At 38.3% G+C, this 23,882-nt stretch overlaps 3 protein-coding genes and 1 long non-coding RNA gene across 12 annotated transcripts; 2 read left to right on the top strand and 2 right to left on the bottom strand.

Moving 5' to 3' along the window:
* Positions 1-267: 267 nt before the first annotated feature.
* On the bottom strand, positions 268-1,463 carry LOC140021576 (uncharacterized). The gene is made up of 2 exons (XR_011825459.1): positions 1,306-1,463; positions 268-713 (listed from the first exon to the last, which is right to left on the bottom strand). It is a non-coding gene; the product is annotated as an uncharacterized lncRNA (long non-coding RNA).
* Positions 1,464-3,920: 2,457 nt separating this feature from the next.
* Positions 3,921-6,859, bottom strand: LOC113711266 (PHD finger-like domain-containing protein 5A). Of its 8 annotated transcripts, none has more exons than XR_011819804.1 (5): positions 6,546-6,859; positions 4,964-5,342; positions 4,780-4,829; positions 4,355-4,397; positions 3,921-4,252 (listed from the first exon to the last, which is right to left on the bottom strand). XR_011819804.1 is itself a non-coding variant. In XM_027234437.2 (4 exons), exon 2 carries the CDS (start codon positions 5,297-5,299, stop codon positions 4,967-4,969), a length of 333 nt encoding a protein of 110 aa, XP_027090238.1. In that variant the 5' UTR covers positions 5,300-5,342; positions 6,546-6,859; the 3' UTR covers positions 3,921-4,252; positions 4,355-4,397; positions 4,964-4,966. The 8 variants fall into 8 exon arrangements, 4 of the variants coding, with proteins under 4 accessions (XP_027090238.1, XP_027090243.1, XP_071917039.1 ...); XR_011819803.1 differs by having other exon boundaries at positions 4,355-4,426; XR_011819805.1 differs by lacking the exon at positions 4,355-4,397.
* A 2,560-nt stretch (positions 6,860-9,419) lies between these two features.
* Positions 9,420-12,150, top strand: LOC113711284 (gibberellin 2-beta-dioxygenase 8). Of its 2 annotated transcripts, none has more exons than XM_027234449.2 (3): positions 9,420-9,927; positions 11,129-11,456; positions 11,610-12,150. In XM_027234449.2, the coding sequence occupies exons 1-3, from the start codon at positions 9,470-9,472 to the stop codon at positions 11,838-11,840; spliced, it is 1,017 nt and encodes a 338-aa protein (XP_027090250.1). In that variant the 5' UTR covers positions 9,420-9,469; the 3' UTR covers positions 11,841-12,150. The 2 variants fall into 2 exon arrangements, with proteins under 2 accessions (XP_027090250.1, XP_027090256.1); XM_027234455.2 differs by having other exon boundaries at positions 11,648-12,150.
* A 3,332-nt stretch (positions 12,151-15,482) lies between these two features.
* On the top strand, positions 15,483-22,212 carry LOC113711298 (uncharacterized). The gene is made up of 11 exons (XM_027234467.2): positions 15,483-15,687; positions 16,369-18,960; positions 19,050-19,179; positions 19,302-19,390; positions 19,793-20,037; positions 20,200-20,286; positions 20,373-20,472; positions 20,611-20,818; positions 20,892-21,021; positions 21,475-21,532; positions 21,622-22,212. The coding sequence occupies exons 1-11, from the start codon at positions 15,598-15,600 to the stop codon at positions 21,820-21,822; spliced, it is 3,930 nt and encodes a 1,309-aa protein (XP_027090268.1). The 5' UTR covers positions 15,483-15,597; the 3' UTR covers positions 21,823-22,212.
* The last annotated feature ends 1,670 nt before the right edge of the window (positions 22,213-23,882 follow it).

A 23,882-nucleotide genomic window follows, 5' to 3' on the forward strand; every position in this document is an offset into this window, starting at 1 on the left:
AATCTCCAAGCTTGATGGGCGTTGGACCCCAAAAGCTAGGAAAAGTAAAATAAAATGTTTCAGCATGTGTCTGTCACACATATAGATATGATAGATAAATAATCAATAGAATCTAACTCCTCTCGATCGGCCACTTGTGATTAGAAAGGAAAATGCATCAGTTGATCTAAAGTTTCAATTCACAAATTGATATGAGCAAAGAAGCAAATGTTGTAGTAGTGGATAAATTGTAATCCTCCTCCTCCTCCTCCTCAATGAAAATGCCACTTAATAACAAAGTCTTGAACATGAATTTCATTAAGAAAAAAAAAACATGGAAAGAAAGAAACAGCATACACGACAAACCCTTCAACGAAAATGTAAACAGGAAACTGTTGCCTTGACGAAGCCCTCCTTAAGCATAGGAATATCCATAACCGCAAAAATAAACAAAACATCAAACGGAGCTCTTTATTGCACATAATGCATCAGTTGATCTAAAGTTACAGTTTTAGACCCCCAGGATTGGATCATACTCTTTAGCCACTCACGTCGTATGCAGAAAAAGGTACTGATAGCAAATTTCCGGGCTTGGTTTTATCAACGTTTCCTGGGCCGTCATTTGCGGTGACCGCGCCTAGGATCATGGCCGGTGTTAGCCGAGGGTGCGCTGTAATCATCAAGCTTGATTTTCAGAGACCTTCCTTCCATCCCGGCAACAATCGTCTCCTCTTCTGAAAAACATATATCATCATCAATAAACACTGATATGGCTGGCTCAGACTTCAGAAGCAATATCCAATTAATTATTAAACCAAAAAGAAAAAAATAAGATATGCATTTTCAGCACAGAACGAGATGAGTTGACTGTTTTTTTTTTTTTTTTTAATATGAAGATTCTCATAATATGTTTTTAGAGCCATTGAGGGCCGTACCACCGTCTGCCATGGTTGGCTCGTAAACCGTAACGAAGGCTCTATAACAAATTAAGCACGTCGCACAACAATATCTCATGATCTCATCGTAATAATGAACATACTGATAAACATATACAAGAACCGAGGGGGCCCAAATAAAAAAAAAAAAAATGACCCCAGCATCTGCAATTACAAGCTCAGAGCACCAAGTCCCCAGAGTGCAAAGTAGAAAAAATCTTAGGTGAAATTTTAAGTTGATTTCCTTTTTTTTTTTTGGGTTAAGAATATTCCAGGATGCATGCCTGGGACAGAAACGGAGAGAGAGCCCATTTACATTTTCTGTGAATATGTACGGGTGTTTCGTTGGAAATAGGTAAATGCGTGAATGGATAATGATACTCGAAAATACCTGAAATGAAAATGGTGTTTCTAGCGGAGCAAATAACGAGAAAGGCAAGCAGAATACAGAAGCAGAATCGACTTCCTCCTCCGAAGCCCATTCCTCTTTTCAGTTTTTACTCCTAAAGAAGACGGTGTTGTGCAGTGAATGCCCTTCCTTCTATATAGAAAGAGTTCTTTCTACGACTGTGGGTGCCTGGAGTCATATATATATGTAGCGTCATTTCTGTTCCCCTTTTTTTGTTTAAAAAAAAAAAGTGGGGTTTGGTGGAAAATTGGAGTTGACATTTGCAAGTTGCAACCCGTTTGCGATGTGGAGTATTCTTGGAGTATCTGAACCGCTCATTTTGGTCAACGGATTGCTTTTTTTTTTTTTGGGCCAATGGATTGCTGTTGCTTGCTTATCTAATCAAGGTAAACGTAGCTGGGTAGCGATCACAAACTTTACGGACTCCATGAGATTGAGAAGCCAGGAAATTACTGTGGAGAGTGTGTTTGAATAGTAGAATTATTTTAAATAATATTTTATTTATATTATAGATATAATTTGAATTAATTTTTTTTATTTCACATACATCAAATCCTAAAAAATGCTATAATAATTGTTCTAAATAATATTTGAAATAATCTCATATTGCATCCTTCATGTAGTTTTTTGGACAATATTTTCCCCCTGATTTTAGTTTTATTTTTGCAAAACTTTAATGGCCCCAAATCCAATGAGTAGAACACGACAAAGTATTGGGACCGACCCAAATGAGTGGTTAACAGGGAAGAACCATTTTCCCGATCAAATGAATTATGGAGGAAACTAATAATCAAGTTAATTGTCACAAACAAACTATTGGGATCAAACCAGTAGTTAGGGAAAAAGTCTTTCAGAATCTTCCCCTTTATCAATTTAAGGATTCGAATTGTGTTCCTGACAATTACGGGTGAAAGAGAGTGTGGGTAGGGATGAGAAGGTTAAAAGTTAATTTCACAACAACAAAAAAAAGAAGAAGATGATCATTATTTTTTCCTTCAAGAAAAATAGATTTGTACATAGAACAGCTTATGACTGCCACTAAATCCAAAGATTAGCATAGCAAATTATTGTCAAAGTATTCAAATAGTTTCCGCAGACATTCCTTGCACCTTCCATACATTCTTGTTGGCAGTTGGCAGCACCATGTACAGGACTTATTCCTTCCACTGGGATTCTCAGCTATTTCCGTACCTTCCGATTATTCCCATGCCAAAGTCGTTTGCAGGTACCATCAGAACCATTCCACTAGGCATTTTATTTTTCATTTTATGATGTGAAATTCAATTCAAGAGATTCAAACATTGAGGACGAAATTTGTGGTGGACGAGCCATATACATGTCTCATATCACAACAACATCTATGGACTATGGATGCAGCATGAAAGTAGAGAGAACTAGCAATCCGACGAAGTTCAGCGTTCACGTTCATCACAAAGTCTCTCCGGCCAAAAAGCCATCCTGCTGCACGTTCACACCCTGAACTATGTGGCTTTCTAGAGACAAAAACCGGTGGCCAAATTAACTTCACACTCACTGCCACTGGTGCTTCTTAAGCTATAACCCCTTCTGCAAAACCACGTACATATACACGTAAGCTAGGGTGAATCTCTACTAGCCACCATTTACCCCTTTTTTTTGTAATAAAAAATTTATCTGAATTCGACTCCAACCATAACCACGCTTTAGAATATGTTTTTGAGATCATAAATTACTTGCAAAAGAGCTATCCCTTATTGAGTCCCCTTCCACGTCCCGGTCAATAAAGAAAATAAATGAACAAGGGTTTTAACCCCGCACCGAACGGCATAAAGTTCATCGTAATAGTTGTGAGTCTTGTGACTTGCAAGCTGCGCCTTTTAAAAAAACAAAAAAAAGAAGGATTTATTCAGCCGTTTTCCTTCTTTTTTTAATTTACCTTCCAAAGAATTTTTCTGCTGTTACTTGGACATCCAACCATGGAGAAGACCTTATGACTTCTATAAGCCATAACTGCCCCGTTTATCTTCATATTTATCAACTACTTGCCAGTCGATGGCATATGCATCGTCCTCACGAACTGACACTTAAAAATTTACCGGATAAAATAATCAAAAAACACACCAAGAGAATCGACACAATGTCATTCATTAGAGGTATTAAAATGGATGACTCCAACGACTTTGGACATGTCATGATTGGATAATGGATTTAAGTTCATCAATTCATTTATACCAATTTAAATAAATGAGTACTCATATATATATTTATTTAATAAATACATATTGATATATCCAATTACCCATTTATGAACTACTTAAAATTCTACTTATTTTTTTCTTTTTTTTAGCATTTTCTTTGACAAAAAAAATATTTTGTTACTATCAGATTGATAAAAAATTCAAATTTATTTACTTAACACTCACTAAAAGTTGAATTTAAATATATATAATTATTTTTAAATAGATATACATGAGTGAATCGAATCAACTCACTACTTTAATTGACTACCCATTTAGATCCATTCAAAATTAACGAGCAAGTTTAAATGAATTATTGGTGAACGAATCAACATAATTAGTTGTGATGGACACCTCTAAATGTCACCAAGCAAGAAAACCTTGTGGAGAAGACTTTGGCAATACGTATTAGGCCTGGTAAACTCGACTAGCATCAAAACATCCGGAAAAGTAGAGTGATACTCGACGAGTTTTAAGGAGAAGACTATGGTAATACAAACTAGGCTTAGTAAACTCGACTAGCATCAACACATCCGGAAAAGTAGTAGTACTTAACCGGTGTGCCACACGCCTTCATTATGGTAACAACTTTGCATTGTTGTCTTTTGTTTGTCACATGGCATCTAAGCATGCTGTGTATTCCTCCTTTCAATGGAAAAAATTCGTGAAGAAAACATGACTCCCCACCGTCCAGATACTCGACTGGATCTTACCTGATCAGAGCAAGTTATAAAAAGAGGAAAAAGAACTCAGAAAAGTGCTTTTAGCCAGCGTCATGACAATCAAGCAAATTCTTCAAGCAAATATTACATTACCAGAAAAAAAGGTCATCTGGCATCTTTAGCATAATCTGACCTGCTGCGAGGGGCACAGGCATGAATGTGGATCTTTTAACAAGAAGATTATGGACATAAACAAGAAAATGGAATATATTAATTTTCTGTTTACACCTTAAAATAACAAGCAAAGATCAACGCAAAATGGTGCATGCCATGGAAAAATCCCGCAAAAAAGCGGTACCACAGGAATCACTGAATCAAGCACCCACAGCAGGGAATATCCAACCAAAACATAAATAACAGAAACTAATATGCAAACAATTTTGACAGCTAAAACAGGTTCTTGAAATACACCTATCCATAACAATATCAAGTGCAATAAGTTGTTGATACACCATAAGAAACATCAAACCTAAAAAACCGTTAGCTGTTTATAAAGTGAACAAACTTCAGAGAATTACCAGCCAGAAAGGAAGTTCAGCTTTAGCAAGGCCTAGACAGAGATTGCACACTATAGAGAGAGAAATTTCAGATCATTTCCTTCCCACAAAAGTAGATATAAAGATATGATTTTGCACTTCTATCTTACAGTAGTACCACAATTCCAATACACCCCCAATTAGTGAAGCAATGATGAACCTATACCTTCTATCTTTTCTTGAAGCCATATTTCTTACGCTCATAAAACAAATCTGTCTTAGCACTTCCAAGATTAACGATTTTAGGACACCCATCCCGATCTTTCTCTTGTTGAGTACACTCTTTACAGTAGTAGGCATCAGAGATTCCCACTCCTCCACAGATGACACAGCGACCCTGAAATGATCCGTAGTTGCACTCATCACAAACTCGGACCAGCGTGCAAGGGCGCACATAAGAATCACAGACTACACACTTTCCGTCACATTTTTCACAAAGCCGTCCAATGGCTATCCCCGGCTGCTTCCTGCACATAATCAAATCAGGATGATGCTTGGCCATGTTTTCAACAGATAAATCCCAGATCCCAAATCCAATTAGTAACCTGCAAAATGGACAGACTCGAGGGTAAGTTACTAAAATTGGTAAACAACATTTAAGACCGAAAAGTTGAAAGACTTCACCAGAGTTTCATATTAAACGATTTCGCAGGATCAATTTAGTGCAATAGAGAATCTCTATTTCATTGAGATCATTTATCATTTTATAAAGTGTCACAAGCCCCTCCAACTAGCAAGCATCAAATGAAAGCTGAAAAAGATAGTCAGCATCATATGCAGATACTAGTCATAAACATGATCAGCCAATATTCTACCTTGCCCTTGCCACATGATCCCAAACACTTGGTCAATTTTGATCCACATACGATGTGTAGGTAAAAAGACGATACAAGAGCTGCTGAAAACCAATGCTCATAATAACAAGTGCACAAACCTTCAGAGTAGCTATGTTATGCACAGAATCACATATTAAGACAAACTTTCAGCACTGGATATGTTATGCACAGAGTAAAACAGATCAACAATAAAAAGAGCACGCTATTCCTGAAAACTTTAATCTGTAAACTATAACGACTGTCCTTAACCACTTTACACCTGTATTTTCGCCAAGGGAACTACAAGAGATGGATCATACAGACCTTAACTTTTATATTGTATATGCCCAAATTCATCAAAAACCTTTTAGCAATTAAATCAAAACTTTCCACATAGCATAGGCAAGTTTGCCACAAAATGCACTACAGGACTGTTCAATGCCGTCCATATTCTGGTAAAAGATTATAAGGAAATAAATGCATCTTTTGCCTATTGTTTTTTTAACCCAGAAACGAACACACGCTCCAACCTAGAAATTGTCTTACAACATACAAGCCTTGATACTAATATTTTGACAAAGAACCATAACTATTAGGGCTTAAAAGTGGCCTGGAAACTAGGCCATTCCATCAGAAATAGTGGACATAATTAATTCACCCAATCATTTTGGTTGGTAATGCTTTCAGCAAGTGACTGTGATAACCAGTTTGAAACCAAATATCATTACCAAAGGTAAAACACACCAGGTACCATTAACTTGTTCCCCTTTACATCATAATCGAATTTTAAGGCATTAGACCACAAAATCAGAAACCTGGATTTCACGATAGACATTAGCTAAAACAATAAGACTAACATATTTTCATAAATTATTAAACACAGAATTCTACAGACAAGAAATGGACAACGATAAGATTTTGAAGAGTACTAACCACGTCCCAGCAAGAATGCTATGGAGAGTTTCCGACGGAAAAGGCACGCCTCCGACAGCAAGTCCCGAATTATCTATCAGCTGGAAGATTGAGGAAGGCAGCTGCTAATCTGTCAAGGTGCGTGAACACAGAGGCCCGACTATAGAATACGCAATGGAATGGATGGTAACTTGAACCGTATCCGAAAAACAAAAGTCTAGGTTAGGCTCCGCCTCCTGATTCCTAAACTCGTGAATCAGGTCGGATATTTTGACCCGTAAGCTCAACCGACAGAAGGGCCCAGAACAGATTAGAAACTGGGCCTTCTTTCTTTATTTCTATGAAAGAGATTCATATTTAAATATTTACTAGACTTTTGAGTTTAGACTTCGGTGACATTTGCATTCTATGTATACATAAAAAAAAAAAAAAAGTTTATCCATGAACCGCTGGGCTGGAAACAATAATATATTTCGCTAGTGGTAGCATTTTAGAGGGGCTCCAAATTCCTTACCATTTCTCGACTCTGACCCCAAAAGAAAAAAAGAAAATATAAATTACCTTATACTTTAACATTTTACATTCGATCTCCCTACTGTTCAATAATATTCACTTAAGTATCTTTTTTTTTTGTCAATACAATAGATTCTATTCTATACGTACTCATACTCTATATTGGGGAAGGGGGATTTAAAGAGGTTAAAGAGAATTTGGTGAACCATCACAGGTCCAAACGGGTATGCGGTGAACTAACAAAGAACCTAAAGAGGTCAAGAAGAATCCAATGAACCACCATCGATTCTAAAGCGATAAAAAAAATCCGGTGAACCATCACTAGTTCAAACAGGTGTGCGATGAACTATCATCAGAAAGTCTGGATAATAAAATGCAGGTTAAGAGATTTGACTTACACCTAAATAGAATTTTAAAACTCTGTTAATAGCCAATAACTTTAGGAGTAGTTAGTTAATTACTTTTGTTTGATTGATGTATATTTGCTCCTAGTGTAAGTTGTATAAGTTTAGCACTTCAAAATTGCAATCCAATTAATTTTGAATTGCTAGTCTGCCCATTTTAAAGTAGTAGTTGTACGAAAAAGTAGTCGAGATTTGCAAAAATGGGTTCCATGCAAGGAAGTTGCTAACTTGGCTTATAGGCACAGGGAACCAACATCCGGACACGGATTCCCCTCCATTATATGGACGTTAGAAAAAGGGTACTTTTTTTTTTTTTTTTGGAGAAGAGGGGGGGGGGGGGGGGGGGGGTTTGTTTAGTGTTGGCAGATTTAGCCAAATCCCCAATTGCCCAACTGGTCAATTTATCTTTAGACCGCGCCAATAATTTCACAGCTCAATTACTCACATAATAAATCAGATCCATCATCCAAAAACGGTGGATCTAGACATGGTATTTTTGTTTGCACTCCAACCAAATCTTGACCGTCAAACAATCCAATTCAACTCTAACTAGAAATCTTCTCAAACCAACCGAGTCGCAAGAACAGGCAACAAAATAGGCAGCAGCCGTTTCTGAATCTGATGACTTCAGCACTCTTCTCTTCCTCAATTGCCATTGGAGTCGGTCAATTCGGATCTACTGTGTGTGTATCTCCCCACTACTGTCCCCACAAACCTTTCCTATTGGTTTCTTGAATCTTGATTGTTGGGAGCTTTATCCTCAGAAATTTTTTTCCCCAAAAAATAAAAGCAACCCTGATATATATATTGATATAAAAAATCAAAGGTAAATTGGACTTTACAATATACCACTCCATCGCCAACTGTCCTCTTTGCACAGGAGCTGCTCCTCTGCGTTGGCAAGTGGCAATCCGCGACGGGAAGCTCTCCTCCTCCAGGTCCACCTTCCATTTCCACTTCCACACATCTCTTCTGTGGCGAAGATCTTTATCCTCGTAACGACTCCCCGCGAATCCTGAAACTTGTGATTCATGTCTCTATCTTTCCCCGGTTTACGAGTTTCAACGCGGTACGTACTAGCGTACTAGTGATGTGCTCGGTCACACTTACAATGGGACCACGACAGTTGTGTCAAAGATCCACGAATAATTAGGGGCGGTCCCTTCCGCTTCAACTTTGTGGTTTGGAAGTGGAGTTAGAGAAAGAAGGAAAAAAAAAAAAAAAAAGGACCCAAATTTCCTCGTCTAAAATAAATCAAAGCATATCGTACTACTTTATTTTCCTTGATGAATTCTAAAAACATGCGTTGGACCCATACACTAAAACATGCTTTTAATTCTGAAATGCGCTTTGTTTTCTTGATTTGACCCACTCCCAAATCCTAACGATCTTGCTTAATAATTTTACCTTGCTTATTACTATCAAAATAAAGTAGGGCAAGTGATTAAAAGTGAGTTGAGGTTGTATTTAACTTTCATTTTCTATACTCATTGGTTTGATGACATAATCCAACCCGACTCACTAATCGTACGTGAACTATTTATTGCAGAATTTCAGTTTCCAAAAGTAACTTGGTTCATGCATCAAACTTTTTTTAGATAGGGATTCATGCACCAAACTTGAGTTTGAGTTTTATCTTTGCTCAAAGCTGTCAATAATAGCTTACCACATATGGGAAGGTAGAAATTAAACACATTTTAACAAGTCTTGTATTCTAATATGGGACAGTAACTAGAAATTAAGTGATTTTTTCTTTTGTAATTTTTCATAAATGAAAGATTTTAAATTCAAAACTTTCTACCGACAGCCTCTTCTCTTTTACTGTCTAATCTAATCCTCTGATCTAGACGCAAAAGCTATCGCTGCGACTCTCTGTCTAAAATAACGTGTCAATAAAACTCTTTTTTTTATTTTTTGCCCGGAATAAAATACTAATACTACTACGTCATTAAAACTCACTGATGAGTACAAATAAAAATTTCGTGCCTAAGGATTAAGGAATCTATCATAGTTTTGCTCGAAAACGTCATGTCTCAGACCGAGTACGACTCCTACCCTCCGTTGTTCCGCCCAAGGAGAAGCCCAACCCTCCCCAGCCCCGATTCTGATGACTTCTTCAACCAACAAGTTCCAGATTTCGACCCCGTTCCTGTGATAGATTCCGAGTGCATAAACCAGAAGAAGCTGGATGAAGCTTGTAGAGAGTGGGGTATGTTTCGGTTGATCAACCACGGGATTCCTCTGACCCTTTTGAACAAACTTCATGACCACGCCAAAAAGCTCTTTTCTCTCGCCTATGAATCCAAGCAAGCCTCTTTCACCCCTCCCATATCCTACTTTTGGGGCACCCCTGGCCTCACCCCATCTGGTGTTGTCATACAAAGAGATGTTCGTGCCCAGAACTTCAACTGGCTCGAAGGTTTTCATGTTCTTTTAACTCCATTATCCCAGCTTCAATATGAAGATCCTATGCTCGACTCTTTCAGGTTAGCTGCTTTTTTCCCACCATCATTCCAATTAACAACTTCTTTTCTGCTCTGGTTTGTCACGTTCAAGATTTTTATTGTCTTTTACTACTCAGTACACATTTCCACCTGTAGTATTTGCTTTTTTTTTTTTGGAACTTGGCCAGAAATGCTCTCCTGAACCGCTTTTAGAAGGGGATTGACGAGAATTAAGAAGCTTGATTGCGTGAAGAGGACAGGACAGTGACAATTGAATTTGAAACCACCCTCGTTTTAAAGATTATAATAATAAACGAAGACTAATGAATCAACAGACAATACTAGATTCTAAAAATTTGCAGCCGTAATATGTGGACTCCATCGCCTGTTGCTTACTTCTGTATGTTGGCCATAGGCAAATAAATTCGTAGTGAAAAAATAAAATATTTTAGTTTGGTCACTTATTAGATGCAGGTTGACAATTGAGATTTGACAGTTAGTTAAATCACTGAAGATATTTCGCTCACTAAAGTTGGTTTTTTTTTTTCACACGGAGAGGCTTAGTTAGATGAGCGTTAACGTGGGGTGGCCAAGAAAAGTCAGTACAGTACTAGAGATTCAGCAATTTGAGAATGGACGTCCGTCTTGGTGGCACTATTGACAATCAAATCCCACTGCCAATCCGACGCTCCCAGTTTAAAATGTGTAAATTTTTTGTTTAGGTGAAGGAAGTGGAAGATGTAGCAAAATTGTATGGTAGTTAGTTTGTCCACTCCACTAAGTTAGGTTGGCAAGATGATTACGAAAACAAGAGAGCTGCAGTTTTGTAGCGAATCTCTTCACATTTATGATTTAACTTTAAGTGGGGGACTGACTGAAAAGCAGAGGGAACACGAGCATCCAATCATGTTTTAGTGCTATCAATAAACTGCATTAACAGAAGCTCGTATCTGCCCCATCACTCCATCACTCCATCCTTTTTTTTTTCTTTTTTTTTTTTTTGAGTTGAGGGGTACGTAGATGCCAGTAGAAGAATACAGTTAATAAGTATCTTCCGGACCCATTCCTGTTCTCAGGAAGAACCAGCCAGCCAGGATTTTATGATTGGAACAATTTGCTTGCGGGGGGGGAGGGGGGGGGGGGGTGGAATTTAAAAGGAACGAGTAGCGCTTTTCTTTTTTTCTTTTTTTTTGATAGTGAAAATCTTAAAAAAGAACCAGGCAGGCTGTGGCAATTTTTGTAGGTGCTTGCTGGAAGAATACGGGAGGCAGCAGACTAGGCTGGCTACGACAATTTTCGAGGCTCTGGCAAAGAATCTCCAACTGGATTCTGAACGTACAAGAGCTTATCTGTCGACAGCAACGGGACACCTACGAGTTCATCGCTACCCATGCTGCTTCGAGGCAGAGCAGTTGCGAGCATGGGGCATAGATGTCCACACTGACAGTTCTGTACTTTCCATTCTGCACGAAGATGAAGTCGGTGGACTTCAAGTCTGCTCCAACAATCAATGGTTTGACGTCAAGCCTCAATTCGATTCCCTGATTGTGAACCTCGGCGACATGATGCAGGTGATCCATAAATAATGCATGGGATGATCCTATCCTGGCGCATATTGATTACTGAATCGAATGAATTTACTAGTGATTTTAAGTTTGGTCATCATTTTCAATTCTTTCACTCATCAAACTCCCACCGGTGATGGCGTTTTTTTCATATATAAGGCCATGAGCGATGACAATTATATTGGTGCCAAGCACAGGGTGAAGGTGAACAAGCACAAGGAAAGAATCTCGGTGGGGTATTTTGTGCTCCCATACGAAGATACCGTTATAGAAAGCTCCAAGTACAAGCCCTTCACTTATGCTGATTTTCGAGCTGAAGTGCAACGAGATTTGAAGACCGTCGGATACAAGATCGGCCTCCAGAAGTTCAAGCTCAGCGAGACGTTTTAGTCGTAGAGCACATTTTGGAAGTGCCAGTCAAAATCAATCTTCTCTGTTCTCTTTTTTTTTTGGTTGGAGACAGGTTGTTGGATTGGCATTTTTCGCGATTCTAGCTACTTCTGTTTTGGTTTCATTCTCTGTCGTGCTTTTTAGCTCTCGATGCGGTCTGGAGAAGCTGCGGTTTGGAGAGAATGTTCTATTTTCTTCTTTTCCAATTTGGTCATCATGGTTAGGTGTCGTATCTGGCTTCCAAGAGCGGAGGAGATAATTTCTTATCCACTCTCTTTTAAATAATAAATTACTAGTACTGTTATTATTATTTCTCTCCTCTTTAACAAAAAAAATAATAATTGCTTTCTCCTCTTTATTTCCTTCAAATTAATAAGCATCTCTAATCTTTCTCATTGCAAGATCCATAAAAGTCGCGATATGTTAGCACTCTGCCGGCAGACTGAACTTGACAATTTGGCATAATACTTGGAATGTAAAAGAAAAGGACAATCATTGGATCGGAGAAACCAATGTTTAATCATTAACACAATATATATAATAGCTTCAAAAAATTTAAAAAAAAAAAGAAAATCATTGACACCATATACGTTTGTAAACTCATCAGGCAACTGAATTATGGGATGCCTTGGCGAAACAGCTGCCGTAGCAAGGGCTAGATGGGGGCCGGACGGGGGGAAGGGAAGGAAGCGGAGACGGGCGGAGTATAACGCTACAAACGGGTGGCTACTTGGCCTTCTTTACGTTGGTTGCTGGTCCAACAATTCCTTATGCGGTTATGCCCCATCTTTTTCCTTAAGGACATATTCACCGCATTTGCATTGATGTCGACTTATGATATGGTTGCTAGCTATACCAGTTTTTTTTTTTTTTTTTTCTTTCTTTCTGGGCTGATAGATATATTGTAATGCTTGCTACTCTTTTTTTTATTTTCTAGTTGCCAAAAATTTTCGAAAAAATTATTGGTGCAATGCAAACTCAAAAGACTCGTAGATTTTTTTTTTTTTTTTTTTTTTAAAAGTTAGATTAGGGACAAGAGATTGCATGTCACAATTATTGCTGTGGGTGCTTTATTAGAATATTTTCATGATAGTGATAGAGATATGGCATCTCGGGATTCTTCGTTACCATCTTTATATGATAATGATACGGTATTTCGAGATTCCAGAACTCAAAAGGAGAATTATTTGCTCCCTCCAGTCCAGTCTGATGGCAATAACCAGATTTGCTTTACTATTTTCACGCATATGTATTATTGCTCTAGACTAGAAGAAAGGTTGCTAAGGCTAGTTTCAGAAATAAATCCGCATACTGTGCTTTTTTTTATCAAAGAAAGTGACGACAGGGTAGACTTCTGATAAGGCTTGAAATTATACGCATAGTCATATATAGACTTCCTGTGGTAGTGGTACATCACTCAAAGTCGTTATCTACCATTGACACGCCTTTACAAATTTCCCATTTCCATACTATATTCGCTTCTAATTTTTCAAAAACAGGAGAATCAGTCTTCTATTGGTGGAAATGCTGAGCAACGCCATTTGCATGGTCATGCTTGAAGGCGTTCCTTTTCTTTTTTTGGGGTTGGATTCTCTGGTTTTTGATCTTGTCCTTTATGCATTCTTACTGCCATACGTTATCAATTATTACTTTAATAATATTAATAACAGCAGAAATGTTGATACCGCAAATGTGATTAAGGACCCGTATCTCAGCTTTCCTTTCTAATGTAAAACTCCTTAAGAATACTTCTAGTACTACATAACTTTCCTTTTTTTTTTTTTTTTAGTGAATGGAAAAAATATTCACCAAACTACCTAATATAGCATTGTTTGGTCATTGAACCTTTTTTTTTTTTTACAACTAAAAAGGTCACTCAACTTCTTAAAACATGTCTTTAGCTTATATCTTCCAATTCAACCGGTAAACCAACCATAAAGAATCGTATTTGACCTGCTGTAGTAGGTTTTCAAGAGCAAAACTGTCTTGCATTGCCAGTTATTTTCAATTAATTTAGTGGAGACTGACCTGAAAGGACTTTTTTTGCTACAAAAAAAAAAAATAAAATTAGTGACCACATTGTGCTAGATAATTTAGGAGCCATTTTCACGATTTATTCTTTGTTTTTTGACAAATTACTACTGCATAACTCCTCTTCTCCTAATATGTAACTTTCTACACCTTTCAATATCTAATAGATCTAACAAATCATGAATTATCTACCACGTTTAAGCATGAACATTTGATGCTGGTTGTCACTTGGATGGTGAAATTGCCCCAAATAATATTTCGCTTGCATTATATATAAACACATTTCTCAACCTATACTTTTATATTTTCAACCACCTTTTTTATCTCACATACATCACATCATAAAAAGTGCTACAGTAATTATTTCAAATAATATTCTATCCAAACAACCCCTTTTAATTTATCTCATGTTGCGTTCCATGATTTGCCTTCCCTTTTATATGTCTATCTTTCCTACTCATGTTCATCCCCTACCTCCCCTTCTCAATATTAGAAATATTTACAGTAGAAAATGACATTTTAGAGTGGATCGAATGTATTGTATAATTAACGTTCCTCTACCATTCTTGAGGCAAAAAAGAAAAGAAACAAATGGAAATTATGAGGAGTATCTAACATTTTCATTATAGTCATATTACTTTTATTTTTCTCATTTCCCAGAAGGTTGTATACAGCTCTGATTGAATATATATATATTTTTAGGGTTTTTAGTTTTTAAAAATATTTTACTATAACATATTCATTTGGTAATTTTAAATGCGTATTAGAGATATAAATTTGTTGAAAACCTACATGCCCTAGCAAACAGAACCTTGTAATATAAATTTTAAAAACTCATTATCCAGAAGTTTTCCAAGTAAATGGCAATCCAAACCAAGCTTATTATATAAATTATAGTAGCATTTTTCTCATGAGCTCTTAGTGAACACTTGTTTATACACTTAATTATATTTATTTGTATATTTAATGTCGCATAACGAACATTTAAACACTTGCAACTTAAGAATAAATTGCTAAACTTAAAAAAAGAGAGAGAGAGAGAGAGAGAGAGAGAGAAGCGCCCACGAATCAAAGTATTTAATTACTATAGAACTTTGTGCAAAGTGGAATCGGACGGTCCAGCATTCTCCTGCGCTGCGTCACACCCTACGTTGATCACCATAAACCATTCTTTTTTATTTATAATATAATAATAAAAATAGTCATAATAGTTGTACACTTGGTTTTTTCTGTATTTAAATCCACCAATCCTCCTCACCTCAAGCTGGGACCCCACACAATCACACTTTTTCTAAAAGATTTCCTTTATGTTATAATGCCCCCAAATTGGATACAAATCAAACAAGACAGAGAAAAAAAAAAAAAAAAGAAAAAGAAAACACTACTTTGATTAGATAGGGGGAAAAGAGAGAAGAAGAAACAGTCATCTGCTAGACTGGTACTACTTACTTGGTAACCAAGTATGAAGAAGAATAATTATCAATTATCGATAAAATCAAATAAGAAAATAAATAAAAATAGCTGCCAAAATCCGAGCTTTTTGCGCGCACACACTTGTATTGTAACTACATAAATACAAGAATCGGACGCATTATAAACTAGTACCACTGCCAAGTATTTCTTTGTATTTATGTAGAAGTGTAGAAGAACCGAGCCCAAAACCCAAGCCCCCCCACAATTCCAACTTGCCCCCACACTAAAACCTGCGCTCTCCTCCAAGCTAATCATGGCGGCCCTCAACGATGAAGCCGCTGCTAAGAAAAAGAGGAAAAGGATTAACGGGAAAAAGAAGCTTCTCATCCATGATAAAGTTGAGGTAATGCTGCTCATGTTGTTTTTCTTTTTCTTTTTTTTTCGTTGGTTATCTGATTGTCTGCATCATTGTTCATGTGTTTGGGTAATTTTATTTAATTTTTTTAATGAAAATTTTGATTCTCGAATGTGGGCTTTTGTCTTTTTACAATTGGGTTTTGGATGTTTTTGTTGTTTTTCAATTCTTGATGACGTTTACAAGAATTGTCTCTCCGGGGCTTGATTTTACTGGCATTGTGTGGTTTTGGGGTATTCCTGTTTAGTAAGCATTTGGGAAGGCTATGTTAAGGCACAGGGACCGGTTGCATGTTGGCTTTTGTTAGTTTGCGAAGTGATCATGTGGATATTCTGTTAACTGGAGAGCTCTATGTGAGGTAATCAATAATTTTCTTTTCTTGATTGAGCTTAATTGCACATGCAATGCCTCATCCTTGACTCAAAATTAAAAAGGGTTAAGAGTTAAGCACCTTTCATCTATTTTTCCCTTTTCTTTTTTTAATATTAGTTAGAGTAATGCGCGCTTGTTTTTGTTTTTACCTTTTTTTGTCCCCCTTAGTGTGGGAAGTGATTGATTTTCGGTTGCATGAGTGTCAAAAGTGCCTGCTTTGTTGTATGGGAGCGTCTTCTGCAATTTCACTGTCGTCGGGAGTCAGTGGTTGTGTTTGACCTTGTAATTGTGGTGCAGGTAAGGAGTACGGAAGAGGGGTTTCTGGGCTCTTGGCATGCTGGAACTGTGGTTGGATGTGGAGAATTGCGTCGTCGCATCAAGTATGATGAAATCTTAGATGATGATGGTTCTGAACGTTTGGTTGAATGGGTAAAGGTGAGTCCTGTGCTGGATGGGCTTGTTCGTGGGAATCAAGCGACAAGCAATTGTTGCCGTGGCAATATAAGGCCATTGCCCCCTTCGGTTGATTTCCAAAAGTGGTCTCTTCATTATGGACAGTGTGTCGACGTGTTTGTACAGGATGCCTGGTGGGAAGGTGTGATTTTTGACCATGAGGATGGCTCCGATCAGCGGAAAGTCTTCTTTCCGGATATGGGTGACGAAGTTAAGGCTCAAATAGAGACGTTCCGCATCACTCGGGAGTGGGATGACATTACTGATGAATGGAGACCTCGAGGCAATTGGTTGCTTCTCGAATTGATTGAGGAAGTTGAGCTAGAGTGGCCTCTTCTTGTTTCAGTGAAGCAAATTTGGTATGAAATACGAGTCAAAATGGAATTTGGCAAACTTAAGGAATGGACGTCTTCTTCAAGGGATATTTGGAGACAACTGCTGTTGCAAGTTCTATCCACGAGTTATAAGCTAACTGTGAAGCAAATTTTTCATGAACTAAACTCTTCAGAAAACTCGACAGAGGAAGGCCAGCCATTATTTGAATTCTCTGCAAATGCACTTGATGCAATTCTTGACCCCGAAAGCATTTTTTCTGACTCTATGGCTATTGTTCCCTATGGAACTAATTGCCAGTTGGAAACTCATGCAGCGCTGTCTGCTGATTTGAACCCTTCTGAAGAGCAAAATGCTCCCAATGCTTTGGCTTGTATCGGCTGGGTAGAAATGGATAACTCCACTCATTCAATGAAAAGGCCCAATGAACTACCCTGTGTTCAGGCTCCTGCTTTTTCAGGGTTACCTCCCAACCCAGATCACAGTCCTGAAGCTGAGTCAGGTGCAAAGAGTGGAAGGTGCCCTACGAGCTCCGACAAGCTGAATGGGAAGCTGAAAGCTTCAGGCGATAGAACAAAACTACAGTGGCTTCCTGCTGGAATCGACATGGTTCCAGGAACTGCATGTTGCCCTGGTTCAGTAACTGATTATATTCAGAAGTGTAAGTTGAACTTTAAATCTCGGGCTGCTTCAACGTTGGAAGTTAGGATGCATATTTCATACTTGGGCTGGAAAATTCAGTTTGCAAGAGATAAAGCAGTAACTAGAATGCGATACATCTCCCCCGAAGGTGAGATTCACTATTCACTCTATCAGGTTTGTCTGAGATTGCAACCTGGATCAGATGTTCCTTCCCGGATATGCCAAGATGATGAAAGTAACAGTGATGATCCTGTAGAAAGCTCGGTCTCATCTTCATTAACTGTGATCCCAAAAGCAGACACTGGGGCACTGAAAGTGCTTTCTTGTTCTGAACCGGTTTATTTTGAACGCGATAATTGTCCTGAAGCTGTGCTGAACTATTCGAATTGGAGAGGGACAACTTGTCATGGACAGAATGGTGCAAAGGGTGGTATTATGGCTTTAAAGGCTAAAAGGCACCTATCCTTTCTGGGTTGGAAGTTCTATCTCGAACCAAAGGGGTTTAAGAAGGAGATGAGGTATGGATCCCCATGCGGTAAAAAATTTTACTCTCTTCGAAGTGCCTGCCACTGGTGCGTAACTGAAGGGAGAATTCATCTTAGTAATGATGCTTATAACAGTAAACAAATCAAGGAACCATTTGCAAGCCAAGAATGTGGAGTCCAGCTGACTTTGACAGATCCATCTCCTCCATCAAATGCTATGGTATCAGAAGGACATGTGAATGATGATCTGTCAAAACAGCTGCTAATAGAGTCATCTTCAAAAACATCACAGCCAAAGCAACTTGCTCAACAAGGTCAAGTCAAATGTCATGGAATTAGAGGACCAGAAAGGAAGAGAAATCATTGCTTGCTACAACAATCCTTGGCTGCTCTTCACACAGGCCCCCAAAATGAGGACTCATATTTGCTTGATGATGTTAAAGAATCTCAGGCTTCAGCCAAACAAAGAGATGATGTGAATGCAGAAATGTCTTCCTGTGTGTTGCGATCAAGTAAAAGGGCTCGGCAATCAGTTGTTTCTCCTTCAATTCACCAGACTCCTAGGACTACCTTGTCTTGGTTGATCGATAATAATGTAGTTTTACCAAGAGCAAAAGTGCATTACCGAGGGAAAAAGGATGGCCGCGTCATGAAAGAAGGAAAAATAACCCGTGAAGGAATCAAATGCACTTGCTGCCAAAAAGTTTTTACTCTCAGCAAGTTTGAGGCGCATGCTGGCAGCAATTATCATAGACCTTCAGCAAATATATTTTTGGAGGATGGTAGGTCAATATTTCAGTGCCTGTTGAAACTAAAAGGTGAGACGAATAAAAGAAAAATAAGATCAGAACCTCATGAAATGAAGGGTCATAGTCTTCACAATGACCATATTTGTTCTGTCTGTCACTATGGTGGCGAATTGGTCTTATGTGATCAGTGTCCATCATCCTTTCATACAATTTGCCTGGGTTTAAAGGTATGCTTCTCAAGACCTGTTATACTTTATCTCTGTCTTTATCACCTTATAGCAAGTACTTGGAATTGTTAATAACATCAGATAAGCAGGAGGTTCCCGATGGCGATTGGTTCTGCCCATCCTGCTGTTGTGGAATTTGTGGCCTGAGCCGATTGAATGAAGACACAGGACGACCTGTAGATGACAGGCTTATCAACTGTGGTCAGTGTGAACGTCAGTGTAAGTTGCTTATGTCTTAATTTTATGTTTGACAATTATAATGCCTCTTCAATCATCTTTATGCTCATCTGTATTAGCAATTATCTCAACTTTTTACTGATAATCTATCAATTTAATGCCAGATCATATAGAGTGCTTAAAAAAGAAGGGTCTTGTTAAGCGTGACTGTCATCCGGAAAGGAATTGGTTTTGCAATGAAAAATGTGAACAGGTACTTGGACCCTGACTTTCTCTATACTGCATTTATCCTAGGGATTGTCTAATAAGGTGGCCCTGGGACACTCATTATTTAGAGGCGCAAGTGTCAGTTCTCTGGAGAGATGAAGTTGGATCAGGAAAGTTACTAAAAGCAAGGGGTTTTAAATAATTATGAGTGTGCACATTTATATGCTTTTCTGGCATGTGTATGTGCTTTAAGTACTTACCCTTTCATGATGTACAGGAAATAGATCATCCCTGCCATCCCTTATGTAGTATCCCACAACTTATCTGTCAAGTCTTTGGAGTGTTAAAGAAAATCTAGCACAAGTGTCTACATTGGGTGCATGTTCTGTCTATGGTCTAGGCTTGCAAGTTCAATGTGTTTACATTTGTCTTTTGTCATAATGCACAGATACATCTGAGTCTCCACAATCTCCTAGGAAAACCAATTCCCGTGGGGCATGATAATCTTACTTGGACATTGTTAAAGTACAAAAATGCTGAAGATTCTGATCAAGATGGTTTGGATAATGAGCATTTGATGGAAAGCTATAGCAAGCTTAATATTGCTCTCAGTGTAATGCATGAGTGTTTTGAACCCATGAAAGAGCCTCGCACCAAAAGGGATCTTGTGGAAGATGTTATATTTAGCAGATGGTAAGAGCCTGTTTCTTTCAATATATAATTTTTATATTTCTGCTTTATGGTTTTACCCTTCTTTTGGTATGTATGTGGGTCTGTGTGCATGTGTGCGCTCCTACTTCCTTGGGAATTGGTTTTGCTGGCTATAGGACTTATGATTTTTCTCTTGTACTGTAGGTCAGAGTTGAACCGTTTAAATTTTCAGGGGTTCTATACTGTGGTATTAGAAAGAGATGATGACTTGATTACTGTGGCTACTGTAAGGTATGATTACATTTTTGCTTTAACTTGCATATTTTACTTGGCTTGAATAATCTTCCTGAAATTCTGTTTTTCTTTCTTATTTTAAGGGTCTATGGGGAGAAAGTTGCTGAGATCCCCCTTGTTGCCACACGTTTTCAATATCGCCGCCTTGGAATGTGCCGTATTATGATGAATGAGCTTGAAAAGGTATCTGTATTTAACCCACCTGGGGAGTTTAACATCAACGTAATTGGTTGCTTTTTTGGAATTTGCTGAATGGTGGCATCATTTGTATTCTAGATTGCTTCTCTGTTTATAATATCTGTTTGTCCTCATGGTTGCCAGAAACTCATCGAATTAGGAGTTCAGAGGCTGGTTTTGCCTGCTGTGCCTAGTGTGCTAAGCACTTGGGAAACCTCATTTGGGTTCTCAAGGATGACTGAATCTGAGAGATTAAACTTTCTGGACTGCACTTTCCTTGATTTCCAGGGGAGTCACATGTGCCAAAAACTATTGAAGAACACCCAGTGTACAGAACTTATCCAATTAACAGGCAAGCTTGGTGATCTTGTTAATTCAACGGGCAGAAAATTGACTTAATCACTAATTTGATATCATTTTTGTAGGAGTTCAGCAAAAGCTGTCCCCTCATTCTGGTGAAAAAGACAATGACTTGGAAGCCAGGGGTGCTGCTTCTGAGGTACTTCAAGCAGAGCAAGTTGAGGATATTGAAGTGGTGGATCAAGGAGCTGCAGAGTACGTAGATTTTCTCTTTTCCTATGAATTTGGGTAATAGTATAATTAATAGCTAAAATGCATTTTAGTTAGTGGCAGCTACTCAAAATACTAGTCCCAAAAAAAAAAAAAAAATTTGCTTTCTTTGATATGCTCCTGCAAATTTGAAGATCTCTATCCATTAATAACCAAGGATCTGGCAAGGTGCATGTTCAGCCTCAGGAGCACGTAGATGTAAATTTTGGCAAGACTAGTTGGGCTATTTCCAAAGTGAAGGGTGCATGGGAATTGGGATGCGTGAATTGATTCCATGTTTCTAAAATTGTTTATTCAATGGAATACAATGAGTCCAAGCTAAGTAAATCTCCATCAGGTGTCTTCATTAGTTCATATTGCATAAAAGTGTTTAGTTTTCAATTTGTCAAATTCATAGCTAGATATGCACATTCTATTTGAATCTCTTTTGTTTTGCAGTCTTCTGAGAGAAATTGGCAGCAACAATAGCAGTGTTGTCACTCCTTCAGTTATTGTGGTAACTTCTCGTCATTTAACTTATCTCTTAATCTGTCCCTAATAAGATTTTCCTGCTTTAGTAATTGCCTGATTTATATATGCAAGCAGGTGAACCAACCACCTGAACCAGTGAACCAGCCACCTGAACTTGTGAACCAGCTGGCTGAACCGGTGAACCAATCCCCTCTCTTTAATTTCTTGTCATGCCAGAATGAAATTAATCTGGGGTACTCGGTAGGAGCAAGTGGTCAAAGAAATCACATTTTCAAGTGCTACAAACGGAGAAGATTAGCTACTTGTGGAAGTTAAACTGCCTTCTACGATAAGAGCAAATACAAGTTCAGTTGTCATAGAGCCAAGAGAAATCTTGTGAGCCTGTTTTTTGACTCTTGATGGGCTTCAAATTTTTGTGTAGAATGTGCAGTCTCCTCTGTAAATGGTAAAGTAGAAAGGAGTCGCAAGAACTTCAAGTCTCAGGCTCTTGTTAATTCATGTATATTCCAGTAGTTCAAGTCTGTAGATCCCCGCGAAGCTCATTTTGGTTTCTGGAAGTTATCATGGGTAGAAAACTAGAAACTACAAACTAAGCCGAAGAAGCAATGGAATACGGCCCTATTTATCTCACATCATAAAATGGCAGCTCTCTACAAGAAACGTCCTAAGGCGATAAGCCTATAACGTTTCTTTGGTATCGAACCACGTAGATGTCCCTCAAGGCTTTGCTAACTGGCCAGAGAACTTTCGATTGTATATTTGTGTAGATCTTTTGATTTGCTTTTGCAGTTTAAAGCAAGCCTCAGAAACAGAAAAGATGGAAAAGTCATGACTGCAAGTGATAAAAAGAGGCCATGGAATTTAGGCCAATTAAAATTTTATCAACTAGTCCAACCTCAACTTCGTGAAGGAGTATTTGTATATTGGGTAATTTATCGCAAGTTTAGATTTTTACGACTTCATCATCCTGAACCCCCTAAATCAAAAGTGAAACAACTTTCAATAATCCCTGATCTTAATATATGCTCATGAATCTTTAGTTGGTGCTAAAATTGGTAAATTTGAAAAAAGAAATCATGAATTTAACTTGTCTGATTAAAGTCTTGATTTGAATGGTGTGATTTGCTCATGAATCTTTAGTTGGTGCTTTTTATTAAAATTTGGAAAAGAATATTAGACACAGCCAATTGCAAACCAAATGTCAATATGTGCATCATTGTTCAATTTTTGGGTACAGTCCAATATCAATATGTGCATCATTGTTCGATTTTTGGGTACATTCCAAGGATTCCATTTTTCACATTTGAGTGTCTGCAGTCTGCAGTCATCATCGCCAGAATGGATGTGGTTCATGATGAATCAACATCCAACACTTTTAATCAGTATGGTGGCCCCAACTTGGTCCACCAATTTGTGCTACAGTAGAATTATGCTGCTACCATGGTCTACAAGGAAGGAGAAGCAACGTAAAGTGGTCTTTCCATTTGTACAGTAGGCAGCATTGAACGTTTCCCTCGATGGGCAGGCAGGTTTGATACTCGACTTTTCTTCATCATCCAAGTATTCCATTATCTCTTGCTTCCACCGGAGTTCAAGAAATGGAAGGGAATCAGTTTTAGAGGCGCGGCTCCCTCCAAAGCACAACACAGCATACTGCCAGTTGGGAATGAGGGGTGACCTTTGGTCCTCAACCACTCTTGTTCCTTGGCCTTTTCAGGCTGCTAGCCTCTTGCGTCTGCCCCTCTCGTAAACAAGTGCACTCCTAAGAACGGTGCTCAACTTGTTTGGCCCCATAAACACGCTGGCTTCGCCCCTCATAGCAATTAAGCACTCCCTTTCAATTTCCCTACTTTCATTTCATGGTTGGTTGCTATTCCTCTTCAAGAATGTTGCCTACCTATATGCAGAAGATGAATTTTATCATCCAAGGAATTAGGAGCACTAAATAAAATACTTAAAAACTACAAGCATGACTACTCATGCACTGCTGTGCGGATCCCACGATCAACAGATGCCTGTCACAGGGTCACGGGCCCAGAAAAAGGAAAGCCATCGGGATTATTAGTACATCCAAATGAATTAATCCCATAAAAGGAAGCAATCAAAGCCAGAAATGTATAATCCCAGTTCATAAGATCACGATAGGCGGCTAATGTCCGTCTTAAATTAGAGATGCATAATCAGAGTTAATCGTTCTTTAAATCGTGTTGTCTGCAAATGGTCCTCCCGGGTCACTTCTGCATTAGTGGCAGAATGCCACCGTTATGACCAGGGGCACCAATCACCAGCGATTAATCTGCATATTTAAAGCACGTGAGCCATCTTATCTATCCATCACATGCAGAGTGCAGACTACTAGCGGACAAAAATACCAC

This window comes from Coffea arabica, chromosome 1e (genome assembly GCF_036785885.1).
Source record: "Coffea arabica cultivar ET-39 chromosome 1e, Coffea Arabica ET-39 HiFi, whole genome shotgun sequence".
Lineage (NCBI taxonomy): Eukaryota > Viridiplantae > Streptophyta > Magnoliopsida > Gentianales > Rubiaceae > Coffea > Coffea arabica.